The sequence below is a fragment of the Neovison vison genome, chromosome 7, assembly GCF_020171115.1.
Source record: "Neovison vison isolate M4711 chromosome 7, ASM_NN_V1, whole genome shotgun sequence".
Lineage (NCBI taxonomy): Eukaryota > Metazoa > Chordata > Mammalia > Carnivora > Mustelidae > Neogale > Neogale vison.
Window position 1 is genome coordinate 145,031,571 of NC_058097.1, and position 27,626 is coordinate 145,059,196.

Below are 27,626 nucleotides of genomic sequence, written 5' to 3' on the forward strand. Positions count from 1 at the left end.
CTTTGTGAAGGGCTGGGTGACTCGTCTCTGGCTGGGACACGGTCCCTAGCTATTTGCTTTGGATCCGAAGGGCCATGGAGGCGGTACTTGGAGTCGGAGTGGCAAGGCAATATGCAGGAGGTTAAGCACAGGCAGCAAAAGCACAGGACCGGTCCCCAGATTCTCTCCTCATCCCTGGGGTGCATGGGACCGGACTTCCTCTCACCCCGCCTTGAGGAAAGTCAGGGCCGGAAGGAAACATGGGCCCCAGACCCCTGCACGTGCTGCAGCCAGGCCCACAAGCACTTCCCTCGGCCTTCGGGGACTCGTCCTCACTTTGTTTTCACACATAACCAGTTTTTAATTAAATTTGACTTTTCCTCACATCTGTTCAGAAGGCCGGTCCCCCTTGGAAGTGGCGAACACGAGAGCGGGGCCAGGCTGGCAGTAAGGGAAAGCAAACAGAGCAGAGCCCTTCCATCGGCCCATGTCGGTAAGGGAAGTGGGCTCAAAACAGGCTTTTGCCTGGAGAACTGTTCTCACCGAGGGTCATTGTTTGGGGAGATTAGCCTCCCCAGGCCTCTGACATCGGATGCATCCTCCCCAGGAGCCAAGGAAGGTAGCCAGGTGTGACCCTTGCTCCCGACAATGACCGGCTCAAAATGTGTTTTTTTCTCTCCGCTCCCTCCCCTGCTGTCCTCCCTGCAGAGATCTGTGCTGCCGACTGTGGGGGCCACGGCGTCTGTGTGGGGGGCACCTGCCGCTGCGAGGAAGGCTGGATGGGGGCGGCCTGCGACCAGCGGGCCTGCCACCCACGCTGTGCGGAGCACGGGACCTGCCGCGACGGCAAGTGCGAGTGCAGCCCCGGCTGGAACGGCGAGCACTGCACCATCGGTATGGCGGGCCCAGGCCCGGGGGTCTGCTGTGGGGCGCGTGCTGCCTCTGTCCGCATGTGGGAGCTGGGCACAACGTCCTTTCATCTGGCGACATTATGGTTGGCATCTCCCAGCAACAATTGAACATAAACTCACGATTGGGCATTTTTAACCTTTTCCCTCCCATTCTGCATTTCTCAAATGTCTGTTAGCTGGTACACATGCCTTGCTGTGTATCCCTCCTGGGCCAGCTGCTGTAGGTCTCTGCGCTGAGGAGCTGTGGCCCAAGAGGAAGGCACACAACCAGCACTTAGCAGCTGTGGGCTATCCCAGCGCCTCTCTGAGCCATGGTTTGCTGACCTATATCATGGGGATCATAATGCATAGAAAGAGTGTAGCACAGGCCAGCAGAGAGTGTAGGGCTGGGTACGTGTCGCCATGACAATCAAACTCGTGATCTGGTCGAGAGGGTTTAGGCTTAGCTCTTAGCCCCCACCCCCACTGGCCTGGAATCCTGGGGAAAGTTTCCCATGGGCCCCGGGCCACATCTGCCTCCCATCAGGCCTCGATCCCTCCCTCCCCAGTCCTCAGCCTCCATCCTGTCTGCATTCGTCTCCTCTCTGCTCTCAGGGGGCTCCTCAGGCTGCCCCTGCTGAAGCAGTGCTGTTGGCAGCTCTCGGAGCAAGCCCATCACTCCGTTCCCTCCTTCCTGCCTTGCCTGCTGCTTTTGTTGATTTTAAACACAGCCAGACGTTTTGCTTGGTTTATTATCCTGGAAAGAGCACTCACCAAAAGCTCTTTATTGAATCAACTGGTTTGTGTGTGTGTTTTAAGTTCTTCCCCTTCCATTTTTTGCAAAGGGAGGGTCTGTGATCAGATGGCAAGCATATGGCTTTGGAAGGTCGGATTCCTCTCCAACTCTAAACATCCCCTCTTGGGGCTTCCGGAAACTGGGAGATGAACCCCAGACCTTTCAAGGGACAGAGACATTTTAAGCAAATGGGGTCACAGCTTTTCTCCTTTTTTGTTTTTTCGCGTCATTCCTTTTGTTTTGTGATCGGAAATTAGTCCGTATTCCTCATCCCCATGCCCACAACATCACTCTGTTGATAAAGGGCAGCGGAAGCCCTTGTGCTTCTTAACAATAATAATGGCTTCTAATTTTTGAGTGTTTATGATGTGCCAAGCATGTGCTAAGGGCTTCTAACTGCATTATTTCATACTCCAAAGAGTCCCCCTCTGAAGGCACACGTGTTATTCCTTCCTTCTCAGGGACCCGAGGCTTGAACCGAGCTTGTAGGAAGGAGAACAGGAATTTGAGGCTTAGTTTGCAGAGCCTCCGTGCAGGGTCTCTGTAGCAGCTGCTTGCTCTGCGCCCCACAGGACAGCCTGGGTTTGCTATGGGGCATCGGCTTGCATCCTTTGGAGGCTGTGCCTCCTCATTCCCTTTATGCTCGGAGCTGCGAAGCATTTCGCCCACCCCAGACTCTTAACAGAGCTGTTCCAGAGTCCAGGGTGGCCCTTCCCGCTTTGCCCCCAGCAGAAGGTGCCGCACCGTCATAATGCACACTTGCGGGTGGCCTCTTCATGTCTGTGTCATCCTACCTTATGATCGTCCTGAACACCCCTTCATGAGGAGCGGCCCCCATCACTCACGGGGCCCTCTTCTTTAAGCCCCACTTTCCCCTCACCCTCACTTTTCCCCGTGACTGAGGACAGACAGGCTGACCTTTTAGCTTCCCAGCCCGGTTGTGGGGGGGCGGGGGGGGCGCGTCTCTATTAAAACCAAAAGCAGAGTCCAGAGAGAGTACGTTATGTTTTCTATCACTCAGTTACAGAGTTCTCAACTCACCTTACCAAGTTCCAAAAAGTTTATGGATGGCAGACTTTTATAAGATAAAAGCATCTCATCTTAGTCAAATGACGATGAGGGATCTCGGGGAATTCTCCCTGAGCCCAGTCACAGATGATTCATGCCGGCGCTGGTGGGCAGGTGGGGCTACACCTAATGTCTTATGGATGGATGCTCAGCAGCCTGGCCTGAAGAATAATCCAATATGTTTGGATGCCAAGAAGTCAAAGCATCCCCCCCACCCCCAGCCCTGCACTCCCACACACCCATCGTCACTGTTTAAGAGCAAATTCCTCCTTGGGATTGCAGATGCTTTTTGCCCTCCAGATGAGAAATGCATCAAGGTAAATGGGCATGATTCAAGAGGGAGGTTGACAGTCATAAATACCAGAAAAATGTCACAGGACATTGAAGAAGTAATGGACTAGTCATAGTGGCTCAGATGAAAGGACGTTGGCTCAGAATTCTATTACCTTTCATTTTGTGGTGAGCGTTTCCTTTGTCCCTGTGTAATCTCCCCGCATGGCAACTTGCTCTCTGTGGGTCTCTGCCTGTGGCCAGCTGCATCCCCAGTGAGAAACCCCGCAGCTTAGTTCTGAAGGAACACTCCAGTCGTCTTGTTCAGTACAGGGGAAGGGGTAGAAGAGGCAAAGGCGAGAAACAATGGTGGTGCTTTCTTTTCCCTTTTGGAATAGGAATGAGAAGGAGAAACCCCTGTTTAACCTTAACTGGGGACAAGAAGCACCTTCCTGTGTTTCCAGGGAACTTCACTCCTTTTGAGGGTCATTTAGGAAAAGACAAAAACTGTTGGTGTGGCAAGTTAGAAATTCCAAGTGTTACATTTTCTCTTGTTATCAGATTTCATTACTATAGAAGAGGTCATTATAGTGCAGCGAGTTCATGTGCTGGAGTATAGTTATGTCCTGTACCGGAGAAAAAGCTGGAATCCGCGACACTGGTGCAGAGACCTCCATGCAGTAGAAACAAGAGAGGAGGGCCTGTTTATTCACACTCCACTGCCTCCATAAACAGGAAAGAACGATTTGATGACCCGCCAGCTGACAGTAAACACCAGGACAAGTCTGGGCTCCTTATGGTCAAGTCCCCAGCGTAAGAATACTTTCACCCCAGTGACATTTCCCAGAGCAGAGTATTATAGTAGCAATTAAATACCTGCTTTCGGAGGCATTGGTCCATCTTGTCTTTCATGGAAGCTACTTGATTTTTCTCCAGAAGAGGTTGGTTTTCAGAACGAAAGGTAAATGGACAGATGCATCATCTCTAATGACAGTAATTTTGTCAAAAAGCAAAACAATTCACACTGAATCCTAATTCCTTATGTTGGGAGTTATCTGTCTCTTTGCGTCTTCAGGAAAGGTCTTTGGTGAAAGCACGATGGGCAGACCACCTGGTCGCTAGGGGCTTCGTCTTCTCCCTCCATGACTCACACAACGGGGGAGGCTGGAGGAGGCCTCCAGGGATGACAAAGTCCAGGAGGCTTCCTCCTCCAATGGCCACAGAACTGCGCACCCATCATCCCAAAACTGAGTTATCCTGCTTCTAAAAATACACCACAAATAAGAAGGGGTTTTTCATTTTCGCTCTCTCTTGTCAGTAATGCTCCCAGTTGCATATTTGAAACCCGTTTTTCCTCATCCAAAAGTTAAGGTAAGAAAATTTGACATGGCTCTATTTTTCAAGCATATGATCACTACAGAGACATTAAAAGTATATTCAGGGGATTTGTTTTCCAGGAATTTCATGGGTCTCAAGTCTGGGGCTTGACCTCCCAATTCTTTAGAAAAAGCTAAAAATCATAGTTAACTTTGAGAAAGTGTCTAATTTTTTTCCTGTTTCTTTGAAAACAGTACTATCATTTTTGATCACTTCTACGATCATTATTTTATTCATTTCAGTGCCCCTTGTTTCTAAAGTCTCAAAACACATGTGGGAAATGCCAGCTTCTGATTACATTTGTAAAATTCCAACCTTGACCCCAAAGCTGTGATTGTTCAAGATGCCAGATACACAGAATTATTTACTAGGCTTCAGGAGAGCTGTCCAATCATATAAATCTTGATTCTTACACAAATCCTCCTCTGAGAGTACAGACTGGAATAATACTGTGATGATGCAGTAGTTCAAGTGAGGCCAGCCAGATTTCATGATAAAAAGAGATGGTAAAGAAAGGCCACACAGTTTTCTGGAGTTCTTTGTCCACTTTTCAATGGTAGCTCTCAGGTTTCTCGTTTGTAATCAGACAGTCCTTCGCTGAGAGCTTAAAAAACCCTCACAAGGAGTCAGAGCCTGTTGATAACCCTATCCTCGTCCTTCAAAGTACTCTCACACAACAGAACCTGTGACCTGACAGGACAGATGCTGGCAAGGACGAGAGAAAATGAACAGGGATCTACGCCAGGTTATCAGAGTTGATGGTCCTGAGAGATGTTAGCCCACACATGGAAGAGATGGGAAACTGGAAGGAGGTCAGTAAGGCTTTGTGAGTCCCTCTCAGGTGGGTGCCATTGGCCATTTACTCATCGATCCTTCATCCAAAGCAAAGGGGATTAATCTATCCAAGGTTTTACAAGAACATCTCTTTGATTGTTTATCAAATATCTGAAGAAGTTACATGATTATAAGCACCCTAACCATCACTTACTATAACAATCCTTGTTTAATCTGGCTTGATGTGTACCAGTGATACAACTGTTAGAGTCAACTGAAGCTCCTGGAGAATGACGATGAAGAACCTCTTGCCACGTTCTCCACAACCTTTGATAGGGAGCCCTTGAAGCTTCTTGGGATAAACTTTTCGACACTTGTTTGGGTACAGGCAAGTCAAGTAAAGAGGTTTGCATGTTGAAGGCCATAGATATGCTGAAGAGATCTAAGACTTCACAGACTCCGTGCCTTTATCATAAATAGCTGTGTACCTCCACTATCTCTAGCTTCTTGCATAGTGACGGGAATGGAGAAGGAACGTAGGAAATGTGTGCAAATGTTGAAAAAATAAGCATAGCCTGAGAGGAAAGAGGACTCTACTGTCATCAGCGGCATCCCAAAGTCCTGAGGAGAAAGATGTGAGAATTTTGTGAAGTCCTTCCTGAGTCTACCATCCGCAAGTGCAAACTCATGGATTTTGTGTCATCTTTCCTAAAAGTTATTATATTAAAATCATGGTGGATTTTTTTAAGTGACTATACTCAAGGACATATGTACCAAGATTTTCAAACAACAGAAACATGGACAACAGTATGAACTTCTGCATGTGGCTTTTATAAATAAATGGCATTGGACTTCAAAGATCCAATTACCCCTTTCGTCTTAAGTAGAAGGAAGCCCTATTCTGTTTGCAGAAAACTCTTGGATTTGGTATTAACCGGCCATTATCAGCTTCTGGACTCATGGTGTGGCTCAGGATCACTGTGTGACAGTGGTTTATGGAACCAGAGCTTAGAGTTTCGAATGCCCATTTTGTCTCCTGAAACCCACAGCACTGTAACCTGAGTCTGCCTCAGTCACTTCCACTATCTACTCTTCCTGCCCATGATCTAGAGAAATTAGGAAGCATTTTTTAAAGGTATTAGAGTATTATTATACTTACACTTAATAGAGATTTTTATTACCTCATTTCTTAAAAATGACATGGCAAAAATGCATTAAAAGAGAGCTCTGTGAAGTCAGCCCTAGGCTTAGGGAGTCTAGCCTGCAGAGAAGGTATAATCTGTCCTTACCACCAGAGCCAGCCTCGTCATCCTTTCCAACCCGTGAGAGAAGCTCCAGTTCTTCTGCAGCTGGGCTCAGTGATTACAACAATCTGTGATCATGGCTGTGTGCTCAACTCAACAGATCCAAAACCTGAGAACACCAACTGAGCCAGGAAGTTCAGGAGACCCTGTTTATTATTGTTCTCAGGTGACATATCAAAGGAGGCAATGTCTAAGAGATTTTTAGGTCACCCTGAAAAATGAGATGAACAACTTTATTAAGACAGGCATGACAGATGAACCAAGAATCAAGAGTCTTCACCTTAGCCAGAGACACTTCCTGGGCTGTGCTACCTGTGAGCCAGCCCTGTCTTTCATTATTCAGAATTTTCCAACTTTGTTTATACACTCTTGCTTTCATATGCCATTCTCTTCCACTTTCTTTTCTTCCATCTTGTGCTCTCTTGGACTCCATAAGAATGAAGGGGAAGCACGCAGGCCCAGTTAAATTCTCGTCTTCCCAATTTTCCACTTGGCTATGCAGCCTCCAGGAGCACATTTCATCTAGAAACAAAGACCACATGGAAACCTCAACTAGACACATAGCCTCTCATCCACCCATCTTTTGCAGCAAATATATATTGATGACCAGCAACAGTGTCTGTTCTACCCAGAGGACTGAAAAAATAAATTTTTATTTTATTTTTTTAGTGAAGAAAGGAAGAATGTTCTTGCAGTTGCTAGAACCCTAGGGCTTCCACATAAGGCCCCACCATTGCAGTCCAGTCCTACTTACGGGCTTTGAATTCATGTGTGCAATCAAGCTGAGGATGGAGGCCCCCCTGGCAGAAAGCATCGCGCCCTTCAGGAGACGGCCTTTGGTCCGGCCATTGTGGGAGCCCTCATGGGAGCTGTAGAGAAAGGGGTGGGAGGGAAGCCCCCCGCCCCAGTAGCTATGAGGAGCCCAGATGGGGAAGGTGAGACGGCACTACTGATTGATGCCAGGAACGAAGAGGGCTGCTCTGCTTTCAAGACCCAGCCACATAGATAGACCGTGGGGTTTATTTCAGAACAATGTTTGACACCCATCCTCACAGAGAAGCAAAACCTTCGATTGCTGAGTGAGTCAAGGCTTGGGTGCAACCCCTCCATTGGAAGAGAAATCGTACACCATTCTGTCTTTTGAGTTAGCAAGCATTGAGAAGTGGCCAGGTTTTCTTTTCTTTTTCTTGTTTCTCACAGTGACATCCATTGACCCAACTAACATTCTCTGTAAGAGGCACCAAGGAGAAATGCTTCTCACTGAGAACGCCAAGCATTCTGCATTCGAGTCTGTGTGGACACATGTGTCCATGGAAAATTCAAAAATGGCAAACAGATAATCTGGTGGTATATTTGACCAAAGACTCAGTCCGCTTTCCTAGTGTGTATCAGAGATGATCCCAAGTTTGCATATGTCTAAGTTCCAGCTGCCAGGAAGCACCTCTGCCCAGACAGGGAACATTTGCTCTTATATGGCTGCTTCCCCAAAACGGAAGCTGCATGCTCCTCTGGATAGACAAAGGGCAAGTTCTAGTATTCCATAAAGTTGAATACACATGTCAGAGCAGGAGCATGGCCATGTCTGCACCTTCCTATCCTCCTTTTTCTCCTGTTTTCCCTAGCCATATGTCTTCTTATACATGATGACCTTTCCGAATCCCTGGATCATAGAATGAGTTGAAGTTCCTTTTGACCCTTCCTGGAGAATGTGCTTGCTCTCCCTCCTTCTCTCTCATGTCATCTTGTCTTTGGTTTTATTTTTCCCTACATGGCCGGTCTGTCCCAAACATGGGGCACATCCCCCCACCCGGTCCCCTGGGCACCTGGCATGGTTACGTACGTGGCAGGCAGTGTTGCACTTATTTGATCCTACCTTAAATGTCCTGTCTTTTATTCCCCAAGCGCACTATCTGGATAGGGTAGTTAAAGGTATGGTCTTCCTTCCTCTATTTTCCTATTGTCTTTGTGTGTGTGTTTGTGTATGAGCATAAAAGAAGAAACGTGTATATAAGCAATGTATATACACCCTAGAAGCATGGTGTCTAGATATTGCCACATCCCTCAGCTTTGTCCCAGTGTTTGCTCCCCAAAGGGTGGGTTTTTTGGTCACGAGGTGGTTGATACACCTGGAGCGTCATTCTTCCCCCTAAAGTGCTCGCTCTGTCTGTGACGTTACCATTGTGCTGTTGTCCTTCCCTCCACATGCACACATACGCCCCTCACTCGTTCTGCCCTATCTTCTGTCACCCTGCCCATGCCTTACAGCCCGTAGCCCATCAAAGATACTGAGGACCAGGGTGGGTGTCCTGAGAAAAGAAGAGGCTCCAGAGCAAGCTCAGAAGTCTGAACAACTACATTACACTACTGTTGTCATGGTCATTCATCCAACAACTACATATGAAGCACTTGCTAGTACTAGTGCTGTGTGCTAGGTGCTGTGACAGGCTCTGGGCAGTTGGGGACACAGACCCCTGACCTTGGGAAGTGGGTGGTCTGTTTGCTTGTTTTGTGTTTTTTTCTTTTTTTCCTTTTCAGAGAAGGCCCAAGTTTGGTAAGGTTTATGTTCGAGGAGTATTCCATATAGGCAAAGTAATTCTCTTTTCAATATCTTTATTAATTAGCTAGTGTCCCATTTACCCAAATAGGTCTGATTCCTCTAAGAGTAAGTCTGGAAAGTTCAGATACGTGTGCACCCATATGTGGGTTCACAACCCCCCTGAGGAGAAATATCCTACAATATTCATCATTTTATCCTGAAGTCCTAACTTATCACCTGGCACAGAGTATGTGCTTGGTGGTTAAGGAAAAATACTTCCTTGTCAGACTGCCTGACAATGAATCCCAAGTCCACCAGGTAATGAACTGGATGACCTTGGGCAAGTTACTTAACCTCCCTTCACTTGGGAGTCTTTGTACAATGAACTTGGTAACAGGACCTACCTCATAGGGTTGGCATTAGGATTAAGCAAAATAATGAATATAACGTGTTTAGCAAATGGTCAGGGGTAATGCTCAAAAAATATTAGTGATGCTATTTTATCATCATATTTTTATCCTCACCCTTAATTTGGAGAACTTCATTAGCCAGAGTCATTTTTGAAATTGTAAAGAAAATGGCTAAATTGGCTTTTAATAAGAGATAGCAACAGCTGTTTAAAAACTTATGGAAAGGGTTTGGAGGAAACATAAATGACTGACTGCTTTCCAATCAGAACATCTTTGCCAAATACAGGAAAGGTGTTAATGGGCCCCTCAGACGGATGCCTGGTGTTGAGAAGCAAGGTTCCTTGCATTTTACATGCTGGTCTTCAGCTGAGAATGTAGTCATTCCAGCAAGAGAGAGTAGTCCCTTTGAGCCTCTTTAATATAGGCATCTCACACATGATCATTATCAGAGGAATCTTCGGTATGGATTAAATTTAATAATGTAACCATCTCTTTGGTAGAATTTTTTCGTACTGTCTGAATTTTTTTCATATCCATGAGTCTTAAGCAAGTTCTTTGAATTTTTTTTTAAGGGAGCAGATATAACTATACTCATTTTATTGGAAAAGGAAATTGCAGTTGAGGAAGTTGGGGAACCCACCCTGGGTCACCCTTGTAGTGAGTGCCAGGGTCATGAGTTTGAATTTCCTGACCCAATCCGTATTTCCAACATTCTATCTTCTATCATCATTCACGAGGAATGTCCCATAATTTCCCATATTCTTCCTCCAAGCCATGTCTTCTAAACTGGCACCCTCACCAGGAAGTGATATATATTCTCCCTCAAACCACCTGTTCTGATCTTTAGTTCAGAAAATATCACCAGACCTTTATTTGGATTAGGCCAATAAATCATAACTTGCTTTAAAAGACTTTTTTTTTTTTTTTTTTACCAAAATCTATGTTTGAACCAGGCCCCCATCCTGCTGACTTTCTGGTATGATGGGTTCTAATCCTAAAAAAAGATTTCAGAGACCTGTACCGTGCAAACTTAGGACTTGTCTGAGTAGAGTATCATGTCAGCAAAGACGAGCCTACTTTTGTTCTTTGTTTTCCATTTGTGTCAGTAGATACTAAAGAAGCGACATGCACGTTAACAGATAATGCTGAACTCCCCTTAAGCGCCAGAAAATGTGCATACCACACAACAGAAATGCTTTCTCTTCTTGTATTGCTGCAGTCTAGCAGAGTAGACACTAATAAAACAATTCCAATGAGTGTTATGAAGGTTATGATAGGAAATGTCCAGGGGTCATCTAGCAAGAAGAATCCTCCAATTTAGGCAGGGCCTTACAGACCAAGATTATGAACTTTAGGCAGAAGCGTATGAGAAAGCCACTAAAGGTTATTAAAAGCAGGATGGTGGCTTAATGATGACATTTGTGATTTGGAAGGATTAGTCTGGCCATAGTGGGGAAAAAAGAGTTGAGGGGGAGCATTGGGGGCAAACAGACCAATTAGGAGACTCTTTCCATCATGGAGGTGGGAGATGATGGTGACCTTGTCTAGGGAAGTGACTGTAGGGATGAAAAAGTACAAGAGGACTGGAAGGAGAGCCATAAAGAAATGGGACGTTCCAACAGGCGATAGGGTTAATACATGGCTCCTTTGCCACTTAACTAAAAACTGTCTTCAAGGATTTGGAAAGCCTTCCTGTCATACCTGATGCTGGCTTCAAGGGGACTTCTTCATAGGCTTACACAGAAGGCTGAAGATAAAGTGGTCCCTTGTCATTTAAAGGGCATCTTTTCTTTTGAAAAGCTTAGGCCTTCTCTAAACCTTGAAATTACATTATTTTGGTTCTAGCAAATGCCTGATGTGAGTCCTTCCAGAGGGGATTGTTAATGTCAGTTGGGTTCTTTGAATTATTGATGAGTCTCAGAGTTTGTAGAATTAATGAGCTTTAGTGGTGGGTAAGGATGGGCATTTTGCTTTAAGAAAAGTCAGCAAGTCACCCCAGAGGAGGCTGCCTCATCCTGGCTAATGGGAGTGTGATCATTCCAGAAGAAACTGCTGGCTGAGAGCAATCCTCATTTAACCCACAAATACTCATACCCCCTGAAACCCTGAAACAGAGAGGACAGTGCAGATCCCCAGGGTATAACTTGGTCCATTTGAGGAAACTAACAATACTTAAAGTGTTGCTGTGATTTCACGTAGAGAGCTTCCTTTCCCTGCGAACACTCACCCCCCTCAGAGGTCTCTGAGCAGCACAGAACGTGTGCACTCGGCTTTGTGTGCCAGGACGAGCTCACCAGAAAGGGGGTCCCAAAGAGGGCTTTGTGGAGTGGAATCTCCCCCATTATTATAAGTGGTTATAGGGGAAAGAAAGTTCTGAGGTCAAATTGGAAATTGTCCTGATAATCAAATAAGCAGGTTTTCTTCCTTGTAAGACCCTCGGAGCCTTTAAGGTATTAATGTTCAGTGTGACTTTCTAGAGTGAGATTATAGGATAAAATGTTTTCCAAACTTACTTGACCACAGAAGCTTGGTTTTGAGGACCTCATGGAACTGGCATTCTGCAAAATTCACTTTGAGACGTATTGCTTGAGAGTGTGAGACCCATTGCAAGTCCTTCCTGGAACAAAGTAAGGTACAGGTAAATAGAGTATAAAATATCGAGGGCAGAGGCTGTATCTCATCTCTGGATGCCCTAGAATGAACACCCCTCCCTGGCATCCTATAGGTGCTGACTAAAGTTTTGAGCCTCTCTTTTGGGTCAGTTTTACTGGAAGGACCTAATACATCATCTTGTCTGAACCTTCATTTTCTAGATAAGAAAATTGAGGCCAAAAGAGGAAAAGTAACTTTGCAGAGATCCCACAAGTTAGGCAGCAGGTACCAGGACCCAGTCTCTTGTCTTATTCATTGATTCAACAAATACCCTTTGAGTACCTGCTGTATGCAAGGCTCTGGATTAAAGCCAACATTGCCTTTACAGAGTTTATATTCTAATGGAGGGAATAAGACATTAAACTAATTACAAAATTAATAATTTACATGTACTTGGGAAACTTGCTTCCAAGGAGGACAGAGCACTAGGAAAGCATGAAGTAGTGGCCCTGGGCTGGGACTCGTGGCCTCTAACCCATCTTGCCGCCTCCCACTGAGCTGCATGTTAACCCCCATGACCATGTTGTTGGGCTCGTCTCAGCTGTCTTTGGCAAGGTTTGTATTATGAGGACCATAGCTCTTGACCCAGACATTTATACAGTTGGGACTCAGGAAGGTTATTTTCTGGTTTTGTGAATTTCTTGAAGTTATGCAACATTAAGACAAATCAATTCAATAATAATAATAGCACCTGTCATTTATTGAATGCCTACTTAGGTTACCTACCATCCTCAATAATTAACATGTATTATCTCATTAATCTTCCCATCAACGCTTTGAATTAGGCATTACCTCCATCTTATAGATGACAATACTGAGGCAGAGAGAGTTAAATGATTTGCCAGTCATCCCGTGGGTAGTAAAAAGGTGGTATGGGGATTTGAATTGGGGTCTGCCCAGTTCCAAAGTTCACACTGTGTTACAGCACGTGGTTTTAAATTACAATTTAGGATTAAGTGGTGTAAAATTGGAACTGCCTTAGAAAATCAGGATCTGAAAAAATAACAAAAAGTTACTTATTTTAAAAGTAACTTATGTGAAGTGTCTAGAACAGTGGCAAGCCATGGTAGATCCTCAGTAGATGGCAACTGTCATTGTATCGCTGTCCTGAAGCCTCTAAACCAGCAGGTGGCAAACTATAGCACAGAGACCAAATCTAGCCCGTCATCTGTTTTTGTAAATAAAGTTTTATTGGAACACAGCCGTCATTCATTCACGTATTGAGTATGTTACATCTGGCTACTTTCCCACTACAATAGCAGATTTGAGTAATTACAACTGAGACCCTATGGCTCACAAGACTAAAATATTTATTATCTGAGCCTTCACAGACAAAGTTGGGTGACATTGACCTAGACAAGTGCCTCAAGTTTCTATATTGCCATTCTATGAGCCTATGTGAGGTTATGGGTGCAATCCATGCTAGTGTATGCCTTCTACTTAAAATAGGAGGTAAAAGTCAGTAGAAGACTCATATACTGTCTTTAAGCTGTAGGTCAGACTTTGTGCATCATGCATCCATTATATTTAATCCCCTGAGCAACCCCATTGTATAAGTAGGCTGAGGCTCAAAGAAATTAAGCGAGGCCACCAAGTGGTGAACCAGGCAGGTAAGGCATCCAGGCTTGTACTCTTTGCCACTGATGGGAGGCTACATCTTGGAGCAGGAGAAAGCAATCTACTACCCTTCTTAACAATTGGGCTCAACTTCCTTCCTCCAAGACTGATTTCAAATACAAATGAGGCTCCGTTGAAAGGCCGTCCCACTGGATGGATAAACATCTAAATGGGACTAGTTGGGGAAAGAGGGGGTCTCTCATTGTTTGGACCAGGAAGGGTGGCTGGTGTTGGGAGCCGGGTCCGGATGCCTGGCTGATCACCTGCATGCCACAGCACTGTCCCTATGCTTGTACACCTGCTGTCCCTGTCACCTGCAGGGAGCCATGCTGGTGGCTTCCCACCCTTCCCAATAGGCTTCTGCAAGGATCCCTGCTAGGCTTGGAGTGCACAGTCAATAACTATTTCTTCCTTTGAATGACAAACAGGTGGCCAGAGTGATTGATTGGCTGCTGTCTGAACATCTCAAACACAAATGAACAGGTTCTTTTCTTTTACTTTGTAATAAAAGCCAACTACTAACAGGCCTTGAAACACTAAAGTTTTATATTCTAATTGGTGGGTCATTCAGGGTGTCCCTGCCACGGCCTACATCTTGTATTGGACAGCTACATTCAGCCTTGTCCCATTTAAGAATAAGTGGTCCATTTTCAGTTATTTTGTGGCAGAAAATTTACTTTATAGCCATATTTGTAGCAGTTTGCTGCTCATAATAAATTTAGTTATATAGATGACTTTGACATTCATACCCTTCCCTGAGACTGCATAGGGCCAGAGAGAAGACACAGAAGGCAGGCCAATGAAAGGTGGTTTTGTGGGGGGGTTTTTTGTTGTTGTTTTGGGGGGGGTTTTTTGGTAGCCTCTCTGAGGAAGGAGTTGGCAGGTGTTAAAATGAAGACTTGAATGAAAACCAAGGGCCAAAGAGAGGCTGAAGTGAACCATGTACTTTAACAGATTCTCAGACATAGATTTCTGAGCCATGAACTCAAAGAGAAGGGTTCAAAAGGGTGGTAATAAAAAACCTGTAAATCTACTTGACTGGTAAGGATAATTCTCTACCTTATGATATGGGCAAAGTGGGACCACGGCAGAATTAAACATCGCCTGACCCTTCTTGATGCCGTCACCTGAGGTTCCCTCAGACAATGGCTCCTCCCGTATCTGGTTCCCACCAGGCTGTGTACCTCTCCCCAAGAGCATTTAGCAGTGGAATATTTTGCTTATACAACAAATCTGTCTTCTCTGGTAGCCTGCAAGAAGTAGGTCTTGTCCATCTCTCTACCTGCTGTGCTAGCCCAGAGAGAGAAGGTGCTTGATACATGACAGGCACCCGGAGAGACAGATGAACCAAATCGGGGAAGGGCAGCCTGCCCATAACTGCGTTTGCAATCCCAGACAGCCCTACATCATCTCTCTCATGGCAGTCGTCGGGGTCCTGCATGCAGAACCCTCTTCCTAGTTGTGATAGAGAAGATGGGAAGGAGAAGACCCAAGGTTTCTTCCTCAAAGCAAAGACAGTCATTCAGGAGAAAATGGGACAAAATAAACGAAAAACCTAGGGTCCAGTACAAGTACCAGTACAATAGTACTTCCCCCCAGTAAAAAGGATAGCCCTTCTAGAATGAGACCCAGAAGTGCTGAGGGAACATAAGGAGTACATGGAGAGGTAATTCCTTTGTTTCAAACAGCCCCTAGAAATGGGAAAAACACACAAGAGTGAACATGGAGCAAGGATCAGGCAGAAGTTTCGTCAGTCACCCGTCAGGCTCATATCCACAGACTTCCCCTTGGGGATCCTGATCACTTTTCCAAGGGGGCTGTTTCAGGCCTCCCGGGGTGCTGAGGGCGTCGGTGTGCTGGTGGACCTGAGAGCAGTCCCCGAGCAGGCAGGAGGAGCGCGAGTGTGTGTGACTGCAGGCGGCTGCGGACGGTCAGAGCTCCATACTGTATGCTTTGCCTTGCAGAGGGTTGCCCTGGCTTGTGCAACGGCAATGGCAGATGTACCCTGGACCTAAATGGCTGGCACTGCGTCTGCCAGCTGGGCTGGAGAGGAGCAGGCTGCGACACGTCCATGGAAACCGCCTGCGGTGATGGCAAAGACAACGATGGAGGTAGGTCCCCAGCCCTAGGGACGCCGTGCAGCTTGGGCGGGGGTCGGGCGGGGGTCCAGGGCAACAGGTGCACATCAAAATGCACATGTGGTGGAAGGAATGAGTACATGTCTCTAGTTGTTCCATCTTAATTAATTTAAATGAAATAACAGAAATGAAAATAATGGCCATCTGACAGCCAGTGGAGAGGATAAGGCATATGGAAAAAAAGAATTTTCTAGCAATTCAATAGTGGGATGTGTTGCCTGGCACAGTTGTGCAATCCCCCTCACTGGAAATGGACAAGAAGAGGCCCGTCCAGTTTTGTGTCACAGAAAGTAGCAGAATGGATGCTTCTCCCTCAGAGGCAGGTTGAGTTACCTTTGGTTGTGATGCCTGCTCCCCTGATTCTGGTAGTAACCCCCACCAAGCCACCTTTGCCCCCACAACCTCTGTCCCTGGGGTTTTTTTCCTAGAATGGGTCTCAGTTAATTGGGTTTTTTTTCAAGTGCTGCACAGTCCAGACCCTAAGGAAGAGAAGCCTAATCTTGTGGAATATTTCTCAGCTGGGAGAGAAGAGACCAGGGTTCCAATCCTTATCGATCCCCTGTGTATCCTAAGCAAGTTACTTGATGTCTCTGGGCCTCACACTCTCTATTCATACAATGAGCAATTAGATCATGACGACCATTCCAGTCTTTAGATTGGTCCTAGCATTAGCCTTCTTTCTTCTGTTGTGTTACTTGAATAAATATTATCACTCTCCCTTAGAAGACAGATTGATTCTTCCTGACTCTCCTAATCTCAGGAGGCTCGTAGGAGAGATTAAAAAGATAGAGAAATGAAAAATATTTGAAACTGTCAACCATTCCTTTCTAACAATGGCATGACAGCTGGCCTGGTCCTAATGTGTTTATGTAGCACCTAAACATGGATGCTCAGGGACTTGGTAAGCGTACGGCACAGAGTAGGAAATCAGCAGGCCACCTACTCAGCACCCCAACCTCTGGGAATTTTCTACTTAGAATGACTCTGTGATCTCAGAGTGCCATATGGATTAAAAGGCCACAAGTGTTTATTGTGATTATTCTTATTCATTTACCTTCTATCATTTCCAGCAGCCTGGAAAGGGCTACTTCAAACCACTGAGCTTGGTCTACCTGGCTTTTGGTCCATCCACCTGGTGCCTGCCTCCAGGAGGTGATCAGGCCTATGTGCCCAAGAATGGGCCCAGTGGAGTAGTTGTCCATGAGGAGCTCGTGGGATTGAGCCTTGGTAGCTCGACAGAAGCAGTGGGTCCAAGTTCTCCTCTTATGACCTTGCAGGGTTGAAATGTCCCTTCATCAACATGAACCCTACCAAGTCTATTAATTCTTATGCTTCATAAATATCCACAGTTCCTCCTATGGGGCCAGGTCCTAGGCCAGGCACAAAGATAACAAAATCTTCTCACTGTGCTCTAGGAATTCAGGTGGGGAAGGAAAAACCCACGGTGAAGGGCTAGTGGGCAGTGTGAATTCTGTGTAGACTTATATATTGGTTGGTGTGGGAGCAAGGAAACATTCACCAGGGAGGTGATACTTGAGTAGACAGGTATTTCTTGGAAAGGAAAGGGCTTTCTGGGGCACCTGGGTGGCCCAGTCATTAAGCATCTACCTTTGGCTCAGGTCACGATCCCAGGGTCCTGGGATCGAACCCCATATCGGGCTCCCTGCTCGGCCAGAAGCCTGCTTCTCCCACTCCCCCTGCTTGTGTTCCCTCTCTTGGTGTGTGTCTCTGTATCCCTGTCAAATAAACAAATAATTTTTAAAAAATTAAAAGATTATTATTTTTTAAAAAAGGAAAGGATTTTCTCATCAGAGAGATCATCATGGGCAAAGCAGAGAAGGACACAGCTAGGATCCCAAGCATCCCTGTCTTCAGGCAAGAAAAAGTGCAATAATATTTGTTCTTCATAGGAAAGAGATGTCAGCCTAAATTATCTGCATCTCTCCTCAGCCTTCTTCACTTTGCCTGTAGAGGCAGTTCTCGTGACCAACAATAACTTCATGTAATTAGAAGGAAGGGGGACAAGAGTAGCACCATGAAGTCATTCCCCTGTAGGGGAAGGCAGGGTCTTGGCCAAAGCCCTCAAACAGCTGTTGAACATCTGGGCTGCCAAAGAACTGAGTGGCCTTGAGAAATGTGGGGAAAGGGCACACATACAAGAATAGGTTCTGGAAGAAGTTTCCTTGTTCCCTTACGTGAAGCACACATGTGTATCCTGTTGGCCATCCTTCAGCCAGCTGTCCCAGGGCTAGAAGTCACCAGTGTTACACAGGGCATGAGCACGCAGGAGCCCAGAGCCCCACAGCTCTGGTGGGTGAAAGAGCTTCCCATCCTAAGAAACAGGGTTAATTCAGGCCCTGGGGAAATGGGGTCTCCTCCGGCCATTGTGATAGATGAACCAGGAAGGACTAGAAAAGAACTATCAAAAAGTCCTCAGTTGCAGGAAATGACACCTCTTGCCTTTATGGAGCATTCTATAGACTGGAACGAACTTTTGCATATCTCTCAGCAAAGCCACGTGATAGCACTGTAACCTGAGTTCGTTGACTCACTCAACAAACGTTAACTGAATGTCTGCTCTGCATCACGCCTCGTTCTGGGTCCTAGGACCTCAGAGACAAATAAGACACAGTCCTTGTGCCTTGTACAGTTCACAGTCTGGAGGGAGAGATAAGAAGCCTGCAGTTGCATTGCAGGGGGAGAATTGCCATGGGGAAGGGGCATCCTCTCATTGAACTAATATTATCAAATGCCTGAGTATCCTACTGGGAACTATGATGTGGTCCCTGTCCTGTGAGGCTTCCAGTCTCTAGCCAGGAAGACATCCATGGGCCATCATGGTTGGAAAGACAACTACTTGGGGAGACCAGATCGATAGGGGAGCCTAGGGTTCTTAACTCTGAAATGAGGAAATGTCTCAGCCACAGTCCTCTCAGTTCAGCGGACTCTCCACCCATTGGGGGAGCCAAGGAGATGGTGCACAGGATCCCAGATTTGCAGGGTAGCACAGATTAAACAACCATAAAGAGGAGACTGTCCCGAGCACTAGAGAGGGCAAGGCTATCCTCACTGGCCTATTTCTCTGTGTCTTGGCCAAATAGGGATAATTTTCATGGAGGAAGTAATGGGGCAGGCTCACAGGGGAGAGCCATACTTAGGACTGGGCTGTTTTCAGTTTGGTCAAGCACACATTGGCCGGGCTCCTCCTGTCCACAAGGCACCATGTTCCTTTCTGAGGAGATATAAAGAACCAGAGAACATGGCCTGATCTTTCTCCCTCAGGAAGCCCACAGTCATTTGGACGAAATTGCTCTCCTAACAACTAAATCTAGAAGAGGCAGAATGGAATAAATGCTTTTATTTTAGCCATGATGTGAGACACAGCATAATCCCCGATGAAGTCAGGGACAGGGGAAAGTGCTTGAGTCTATCTAGGGGACTCTCACTGGCTGATGTAACTCAGGAGCTTGGAGCAGGGATTACCAGAGTTGAATGTCGAGTAACAGGACTAGAAAAGACACAGAACAGGGACTCTGGCTCCCTCCTTCTACCCCCTGCGTGTTGTAGAAAGGGCACGTTATATCACACACATCAGTGTCACACCCAACGTCAGTGCCCTGGCCTGAACTTAGGACCCAAGACTCTTGAGCCATTCCACACGCCTTTGTGTCCCCAGAGCTCTCCTACCTGACAGCGGTTCATCCTCCCCCTAGAAATGCAACTGCGAGTACTTCCTCAAACTTAGAGGAGCTGCCACAGTTCCCAAAGCCGAACAGAGGCTAAGAATGATAACTCGTGTGTCATTTTACGGTTTGCAAAGCAATTGTGCATCCACTCTGCAGACTCGATGGCTGTGGTGTTACCCTTCCTGTTTCTGTATGAGGAGGAAATCTGCACAGCTTGGCGGGTAGCAGAAACTGCCATCCTCTGTGAGGTTCTGACCACATTAGAGCTTTTCAGTGTGTCTGGACCTCAGTCTCATGGTTCCATCGAAAACCCAACCGTTGGCTCTTCAAGTTATCTGGAAACTGGTGGCTTCTCTTCTTTCCTACTTTGCCAGGCCTAAAGCAGTCCTTTTCAAATTAAACCTGGATTTCAAGCTTCATTAAGAATGCTGTTGCAGTATTTTTAAACTGTGAGACCAAACAGGAAAAAAGTTAACAGTATGGCTGAGTTGGGTTTAGCGTTGTTTGTTTTCATTCATGGTGATTGTGTCGATTTGAAAACAGAACACAGATCCTGACTATGATGCAGTGACCCCCCCCCCCCAGTCCGCTGATCCTCTCTCGGGGCTCCCCTCACCATTACGTGCCTCCAGATGTCACCAGAGCACTGGCCAGTAAGGGACCAACAAAGCCAGCAGGTGGAGAGGCCCTGAACCACTTGACAAGGAGATGTGCCTCCTTCGTGTCCTTTGGTCTGTGAAAACCTCCTGAAGTGCTGGCATGTGTCTTCTCAGCTGTGACATAGAGATACTCTGAAGGAGCATGTTCGTTTCTTGCCCATTTCAGAGATGGTGAAACTGTGGCCCCAACATGGGTCTGTAAAGTGAGAATAAGAATGCCTGTCCTGCAGGGTCATGCTGTGAGGATGGCAGGTGGGCTCACTGTGCCCGAGAGGCAGCATAGCCCAGCGATGAAAAGTGTAGGATCTCTTCCCAGACCGCTGGAATTTCAGCCCTGGCTCTCCTGTTTGCTCCTTCTCTAAGCCTCAAGTCCCTCACCTGCAAAGGTCAGTTCCTGTTCTCCTGCACCTTACTGCCTGGAAGCACAGAAGCATATTTATGATAGATAAATGTATATACACATATCCATATATAAATAATTATTTATAAAAATTGGAATATGCTCTTCATGAAATTTTACACACTACTTATTTCACGTCAGATCACGATGTGTCTCTGCATATAATAGCATATTTTGACCTTTTTCATCTCTTGATTAAAATTTGTATTCCAAACTGTCCCTTGCTCCTTGCTAGAAGGGAAATAATTCAAGTGTACATAAAAGAAGGTAGAAGCCATAGTTTAGAGAGCATCCGCAGGTGCCAGGCACCTTGCTGGGTGCTCTGTGGATGTGATGTCCAGCACTTCGCAAACAGACATGCAGGTCAGAGATTTCCATACAGGGAAACTGAGGCTCAGTGAGCTGAAGTCATGTGCTTAACGTCACACTGTGGATCTGCAGGAAAGCTAGGATTAGAACAGAATGGGTGCGTCCAAAGAAAGAAACTAGAACATAAAGTCCCCTGGAATCTTTAAACAACCAGACCCCTTTGGATGAAGCATTTGTAAGCAGCTTCAAGGTGTGATAATCTCTTCAGGCACTGTCGGTCCCATGAAAAACGATCGTGGATTGCAATACGGATCATTGATAGATGCCACCTGGAAGGAGGAATTTCAGGAGAGCAGAGAACAAAGCTCTGTGCCCTCCCTCCCCCTCCCCATCTCCCATTGCTGCTACGGAGAGCTCCCATAAAGCCATAGAATTCGGTCACCCTTCAGACTATCTCTAAACCACGTTTCTTGTGATAAGAGACAAGAGAGAAATTGACCTTTAAAAATCCTGTGTTGCAAGGGGCAGATAGAGATTTTGAAAGCCTTTTTAAAGAAGGCACAGAGTCTATTATAGCAAATGACAAAAACTTCTCCCAGATCTGTACAGAGGAGGGAGGCCCATTCCAGGCTCCATCCCCAGGGCCTCCCTGGGTGCTATTCCCTGGCTGCTGTAAGGCCGCTCTGTGGTTACAGAGAGATGAGGTTGGTGGCTGGGCTGTGGAGTGGGGGGCAGCAGCTAAGCCCGCAGAAAGAGGAGGACGTGTCACATGCTGTCTGCGGAGCCGTGAGTAGAAGGACCATGCAAACAACTACAACATGAAGTTTGCTCATCCGTGCATTTCCCACACCTGCTCCCATCTTTGTTCTCCTTTCAGCTGGCTCGTGTCCACCCCTCTGGTCCCAGTTCAAGCGTTCCATCCTCCAGGATACAACCCAGCCTGCAGCCCAAGCTGGGTTCCCACTTCCGGCTTCCACTGCCCTATCTCTTTCTTCTTCCCCAGCACTCTGTTGTGCCAAAGGCATGACGGTCTTCTCCCTGTCTGTCCACACGATGGGTTCCGAAGGGATGGGCCTGTCCCTCTGCCTCCTTTCTAAGGAGAGCAATGAGCTCTCTCCACCATACCCTCATGGCCCGACCAAAGCGACTGAGCTGCTTGCCTCTGGAGTCCTCAGATCATCATTCATTCCTTTGTTCATTCATTCAACAAGTTTTGATGCTCACTGTGTGCAAGGCACCATGCTCCACGTTTAGGGTAAAAAGGTCAACAAGTCCATTCCTGCCCTCTGTGGAGGAACTAGAATGCCCAAAGCACGGACAGAGAAAGGTGTAGACTCTGGCATAGGGCCTAATGGCTGGACTTGCAGAAAGAAAAGAAACCAAATTCCCAGCTCTGCCACACTTCACTGCAGGATGACGCTGAGTCGGTCACTGAACCCAAGCTCCAGGGTCTTCGTCTGCAAAGCCAAGAAGGCTAGTTGAGCCACCACCTTCGGTAGGACTCTCGGGCACACCCTTGGCTTTCTGAGGGAGTTGCAGCTGGCGGGCCACCAGGAGAGACGGGCCCACAGCATAGAAAAGCCAGGAGGTTAGGTCAGGCAACCCCAGAGGCTGCCCCGTGAACCCCCGCCTAACTGAGGAGGACACCAACATCAGGCGTGGAGGGAGTCCACCAGGGTCCCACTGCTCAATGGTAGCTGTTAGCATCACAAACTGAGCAGAAAGCCACTGCTACCTAGGACCAGGGACTGATGGCAGGGGACCTCGCCCATTCCTGTGTCAGAGCACCTGTCTGCAGAGGGGGCTCTGGGGAATGGCCACTGGAATGGGGAGGACCCCAGAACTTCACTGAATGACTCATTTACTCTTTACAGCCCAGGAACCCACCAGCAATGCTGAGGGACTGGCAAAACTGACTCTCCTGGTTTCGCATGAACAAATGATGTCTCAGGGGTAGGAAGGGGTGTGCCCAAGGTCTCACAGCGAGAAAGTGACACAGCCAGGGGAGGAACTGGCTCTTCAGGCTTCTAGCCTGGATTTTTTTTTTCTCTCTTGTTCCCCACTCCCTGGTTCTCAAGGTCGCTTGACATCCCACAGCAGAGCAGGCACTGAGGAGGGGGCTGGAGGAAACAGCATGGCCCTTGTCCCAAGTCAGTAGCACTGAAGTGGAAATGTTAGCAGAAACCAGAGCTGCGTGCATGTGCACAATGTAACATTTTAGCCTGGGGCGGGCGCTTCAAGCTCAGGGGTCACAAGAACTTGAAGCCCTTTGGAAAATGTTCATTTGGTGCCCCAGAGACCTGCATCTTTTGTCTGGTTTTTTTCCTCCCCGCCTCCTTTTTTTTTTCCACCTTTCTTTTTACTCCCTGGTCTGACTGACTCTACTGGACACTTTCTCCCTGCTTCCCCTTGCCCATCACTGCTGGGTCTGGCATTGCCGCCCTCCAGCCTCCAGGAGCCTCAGTGGCCCCCGCTCCATTTCCTTCTACCCCCTTCACTTTCACCATGTCAACAGAGAGAGGAAGGAAAAAAGGATGTTTCTTGGGGTGGGGGGGAATGTTCTTTTCCAAAAGTTGGGATTTAGAGTTCAGGAGGGTTTTACTGAAAATTTTCAGGAAATAGAGAAAAATCCTCCCTATTTTCTTGGTGTTTTTTGTTTGTCTTTCTGTTTGTCACAAGAAGGGTCTATCAGTGGGAATAGCATACAAACGAAAAACGGACACTTTCTAAGTCAACCGACTTGTGTGTAATATACAATTTAGTGAGATACGACGTCCTTGGAAAGTGTAAATATTCACAAACTAGCCAAACCAGAGAATCATGAAAACTACACATTGAGGTGTTTCTAGTCTACCCCAAAATTTACTTTTCTGTCCCCAAAGCCTACTTTTTCCTCTCAATATGCCTCTTCCCAAGTCTTTCACCTCTGCCTAAGAAAACGAATCTCCCTTTCTACAGCGGCTGGCCTGTCCCAGATCAGGCCACCATTTGCACTAAAGCCCATCTTGTAAAGTGCACCTTTGATAAAGAGTTTTGTGGCCCCCTCCATCCGTGCTCATTTTTGGAGCACGTGCTTCCTTTAAGAATGAGCATCTCTATTAGCAGAGGGTTAGCCCACATTTACTACTTCACAAATATTTGCTGAGTAAACAACAGGAAAGTGTCCACCCAGGAAGGCCTAGGCAGACAGAATTGTTGGCCTGGCCTTGTCACTCTGTCCTATGAAGCATACCCATGAGCCATTCTACAGTCCCAGAACTTTCATGAGAGCCCCGCTTGTGTGAGGTGGCTCCATTTCAGACAACCCCAGTCTTCAAGTCCCCTAGGTCTTCCTTAACTTACAGGTGTGCCTCTCAAGCCATCTTTGTCTAATTCAGTTCTTCAAAGCCAGGCTGCATCCAGAAAGGGCTGCCCTGAATTGTTTGATGGGAGGGAGCCAATTGTTTGATGGTGAGGATACCTGTCCGAAGGAAGCACCAGGCCAAGGAGCTAACAGAGACTCTTGCTTACCAAGCACAGACTCAGGTGCTGGTCGTCATTCCAAATACCCCATGTCCATGATCTCCCCTAACCCAGCAGCCTATCTGTGAGGTATGTCTGGTCGTGCCCTTTATAGATGGGTGAATTGAAGCTCAGAGCCTGAGACTTTCCTTTCCAGTAGAATGGCCAACTGGATCCCAAAGGGCCTCTGATCATAAGAAAGGACCATTTGTTTTTTAAATAGATTGCTTAATTTGTTTTTCAAAAGGAAAGATAAGGGGCGCCTGGGTGGCTCAGGTCATGATCTCAGGGTCCTGGGATTGAGTCCCCCATCGGGCTCTCTGCTCAGCGGGGAGCCTGCTTCCTCCTCTCTCTCTGCCTGCCTCTCCGCCTACCTGTGATCTCTGTCTGTCAAATGAATAAATAAAATCTTAAAAAAAAAAGGAAAGATAAAAGGAGCATGGGGAGGCCTGATTCCTGAAGCAAGGACGAAGCCGGGGCGGTAGCTAGAGGAGACACGGGGATGCCGAAATGAGCTCCATGCCTGGGAAAGGAGACGGAGAAAATCTACAGTAGAGTGAGGAGAGGGGGAGCGAGTACTGTGATTGAGGTCGCTCAATCACGGAAGGGCACGGAAGAGTGGTATTTCAGCAAGACTCCTAAATTCATGCTTTTCACTTAAGAAATAGTTCCCAAAAGTCTCTTCAGGACTCAAAGAACCTTTCATACTTAAGAAAGACCTGGGCTCAGATTCCAAGTCAGCCCTGGACGACACAAACTTGACCAAGTTATTCTACCACTTTGAATCTCCAGTTCCTTCTCTAAAGTGAGGGTGATGGGGCGCCTGGGTGGCTCCGTCTGTTGAATGTCCAACTCTTGATTTCAGCTCTGGTCAAGCTCCCAGGGTCATGAGATTGAGACCTGCATCGGGCTCCACACTCAGCAGGGAATCTGCTTGAGATTCTCTCTCTCGCTCCAAAAAATAAATAAATCTTAAAAAAAAAATAAGATAATTACACGAGGGTGATGCTGACAATAGCGGCTACCTTACAGAACAGGGAAGATTCAATGACACGTTCCTTGAAAGCATTCCTTGTCAAGCATTTAGCACAAGGTCTGTGGTCGTCATCATCATCACCATCATTTAATATAATATTAATAATAATAATTCCTGGCTGCCCTGCCCCCAGGATTAGAGAACAGGAAGCAGTTCTTCCAAGATGCCACAGAGCAGAGTGTTTATAAAGAGGTAAAAGCCCGGCTTCCAGAGTCTGCTTCGGTGGTAAACAAGAGCAGGCAATAGCTAATAAAATTTCAAATTAGCCATGACTTCTCACAGCCCTTCAGTTGTACTCGCTGATTTAATGGTCAGCGTCCCTGCTCACTGGGATTGAATAATGGAGCATTTCTGCAGAGTTATGGATGCGGCAGCTGAATCTGTCATGCTAACATCAATAGCTGAATGCAAATAACCCACAGCTCGGGCTGTAATTATGTGTTTAAGCAACGTCTGACAGGGGTAGCACGGGACTGTGTGATGGAGCCCGCCGTCCGCAGGAGAAGACAGGGGCTTTGCTAAGCGATCAGTGGGTGTTTCTGGGAGCTGGGACAGGAGCCCTGAGTTAGAGCGCAGGACTGTGCCGGGGTCAGAGGAGGCCTTTCTTCTACATCTCAAGATGAATATGGGAGGTGAGCAGACCACGGACAAATGGCCCTTCACTTTGATGAGCCATATTGTAGACTCAGGGATAGGAAGGGAAACTACCCCTTAGTAAGTGCTTACTGTGTATCCAGTATTCTGCTAGATTTGGGGACATGTACTATGTTTGGTATTTATGTCACTAACACTTACATGACACTTTTATAATCCCCTCGTAAGACACATGGGAAACAGAGGCCAGAGGGTTTATGTAACTTGCCTAAGGTCACATAGCGGTGAAATTTCAGAGCCAGGATTTGACCCCAGGCAGTCTGGGTCCTAGAGTCCATTCTGTTCACGCTGCGCTGCCTCGAGGAAGTCATCAAGTCTTGAATGCCATGAAGAAGTAGGCAAGAAAGACGAGGGATTTTTCCTCTGTAATTTACTAAGGAAAAAAAAAAAAAAACTGGGTTTCAGGGACGTCAAGTAGCTTACCTGACACCACAATACAACTGAAGCTAGTAAGGGGGCTTGGGAGGCCGCCTGTATGGATGGGGCCCTGAATCTGGCCAGGCTGTGCCATGCTCTGGCGCGCAGCATCTGTAGTGTAAACCCACGGACACAGAAGCGAGAGAGGCCTGTCGATAAGGAGGAGGCTGGGGCTCGGAGAGTAAGAGCAGGCTTTCGTCCCCGGGAGTTCTTAGGTGCAGTTCTGGGACCTGAACGTGAGCCTGAGCCTCACGGTGCTCCCACCACACCACGCTGTTGAGATGAACTGAACGAAGGTAGTGATTTTCTGGCATTTATAGGCTATCATTTGGTTTCATCCCCCTGATTCATTTGTCAAGTCATTCAATTCTCATTCGTGTATTTACTTCACAGCCATGTTTTAGGCACTTGGACTAAGTGCTGGGGACAGAACAGAGGTAACCAGAACAGGATCTATGTGTCCAGGGTGGTGGGAAGGCTTGCCCAAAGTCCCACAGCTAATAAACAAGAGAGAGGCAGAATTTGAACCCAGAGGAACACATGCCCTTAGACTGTTCTCTGCAACACAGCACACACAATGTCACCCTGGGCTGTTCCTGTCCCCCCCCACACCCGCCCCCCGGAGGCATATCCTCTTATCCCTGGATTTGCTATCCATATTAAGCTATGCCATTGGGTGCCTATGAAAGCACTAATACCACAAAAACTCTGTGGTCTTACGGCATTTCTTTCTTTGTCGTGTGGGAAGCTGGAAGTGGTACTATAATTTTCAGTCCTGAAGAAATTCATCCACGTGGTGGAGAGGATTCCCTGCTAGGGGCTCGTTGGTCACTGACTGGCAGAAGGCAGAGCTGGGTCTCCCTGGACCTACATGGCAGCCGGCAGTGATGCTGGTGGTCCTAGTGTCCCTTCCTCACCCCTAAAGCCAGTAGCCAGTCTGTCTCTGGCTCTTACTGCTCTTACCCCTTAAACATCCCTCCAAGCCTTCCACTGTTCCTGCTCTGATCTCTTGTGCCCCCGAGCAACCTCAGAAACACCCTTGCCACTGCAGAGCCCCCAGCTTCCACTTCGGGCCAGCTTCAGTATCCCCCTCCAGATTACGGAAGAGCTTCTGTCAGTGATGCAGATCAGACCATGTCACCCCTGTTTTAAA

The 27,626-nt window shown here is 47.0% G+C and overlaps 1 protein-coding gene across 1 annotated transcript in view; it reads left to right on the top strand.

Moving 5' to 3' along the window:
- The window catches only part of TENM4 (teneurin transmembrane protein 4), a 379,161-nt gene that overhangs the window by 255,841 nt on the left and 95,694 nt on the right, over positions 1-27,626 (top strand). Inside the window, exons 13-14 of the mRNA XM_044258440.1 lie at positions 688-873; positions 15,638-15,784. Of these exons, the coding sequence (XP_044114375.1) occupies positions 688-873; positions 15,638-15,784 (333 nt within the window). The remainder of the gene's footprint in view (positions 1-687; positions 874-15,637; positions 15,785-27,626) is intronic.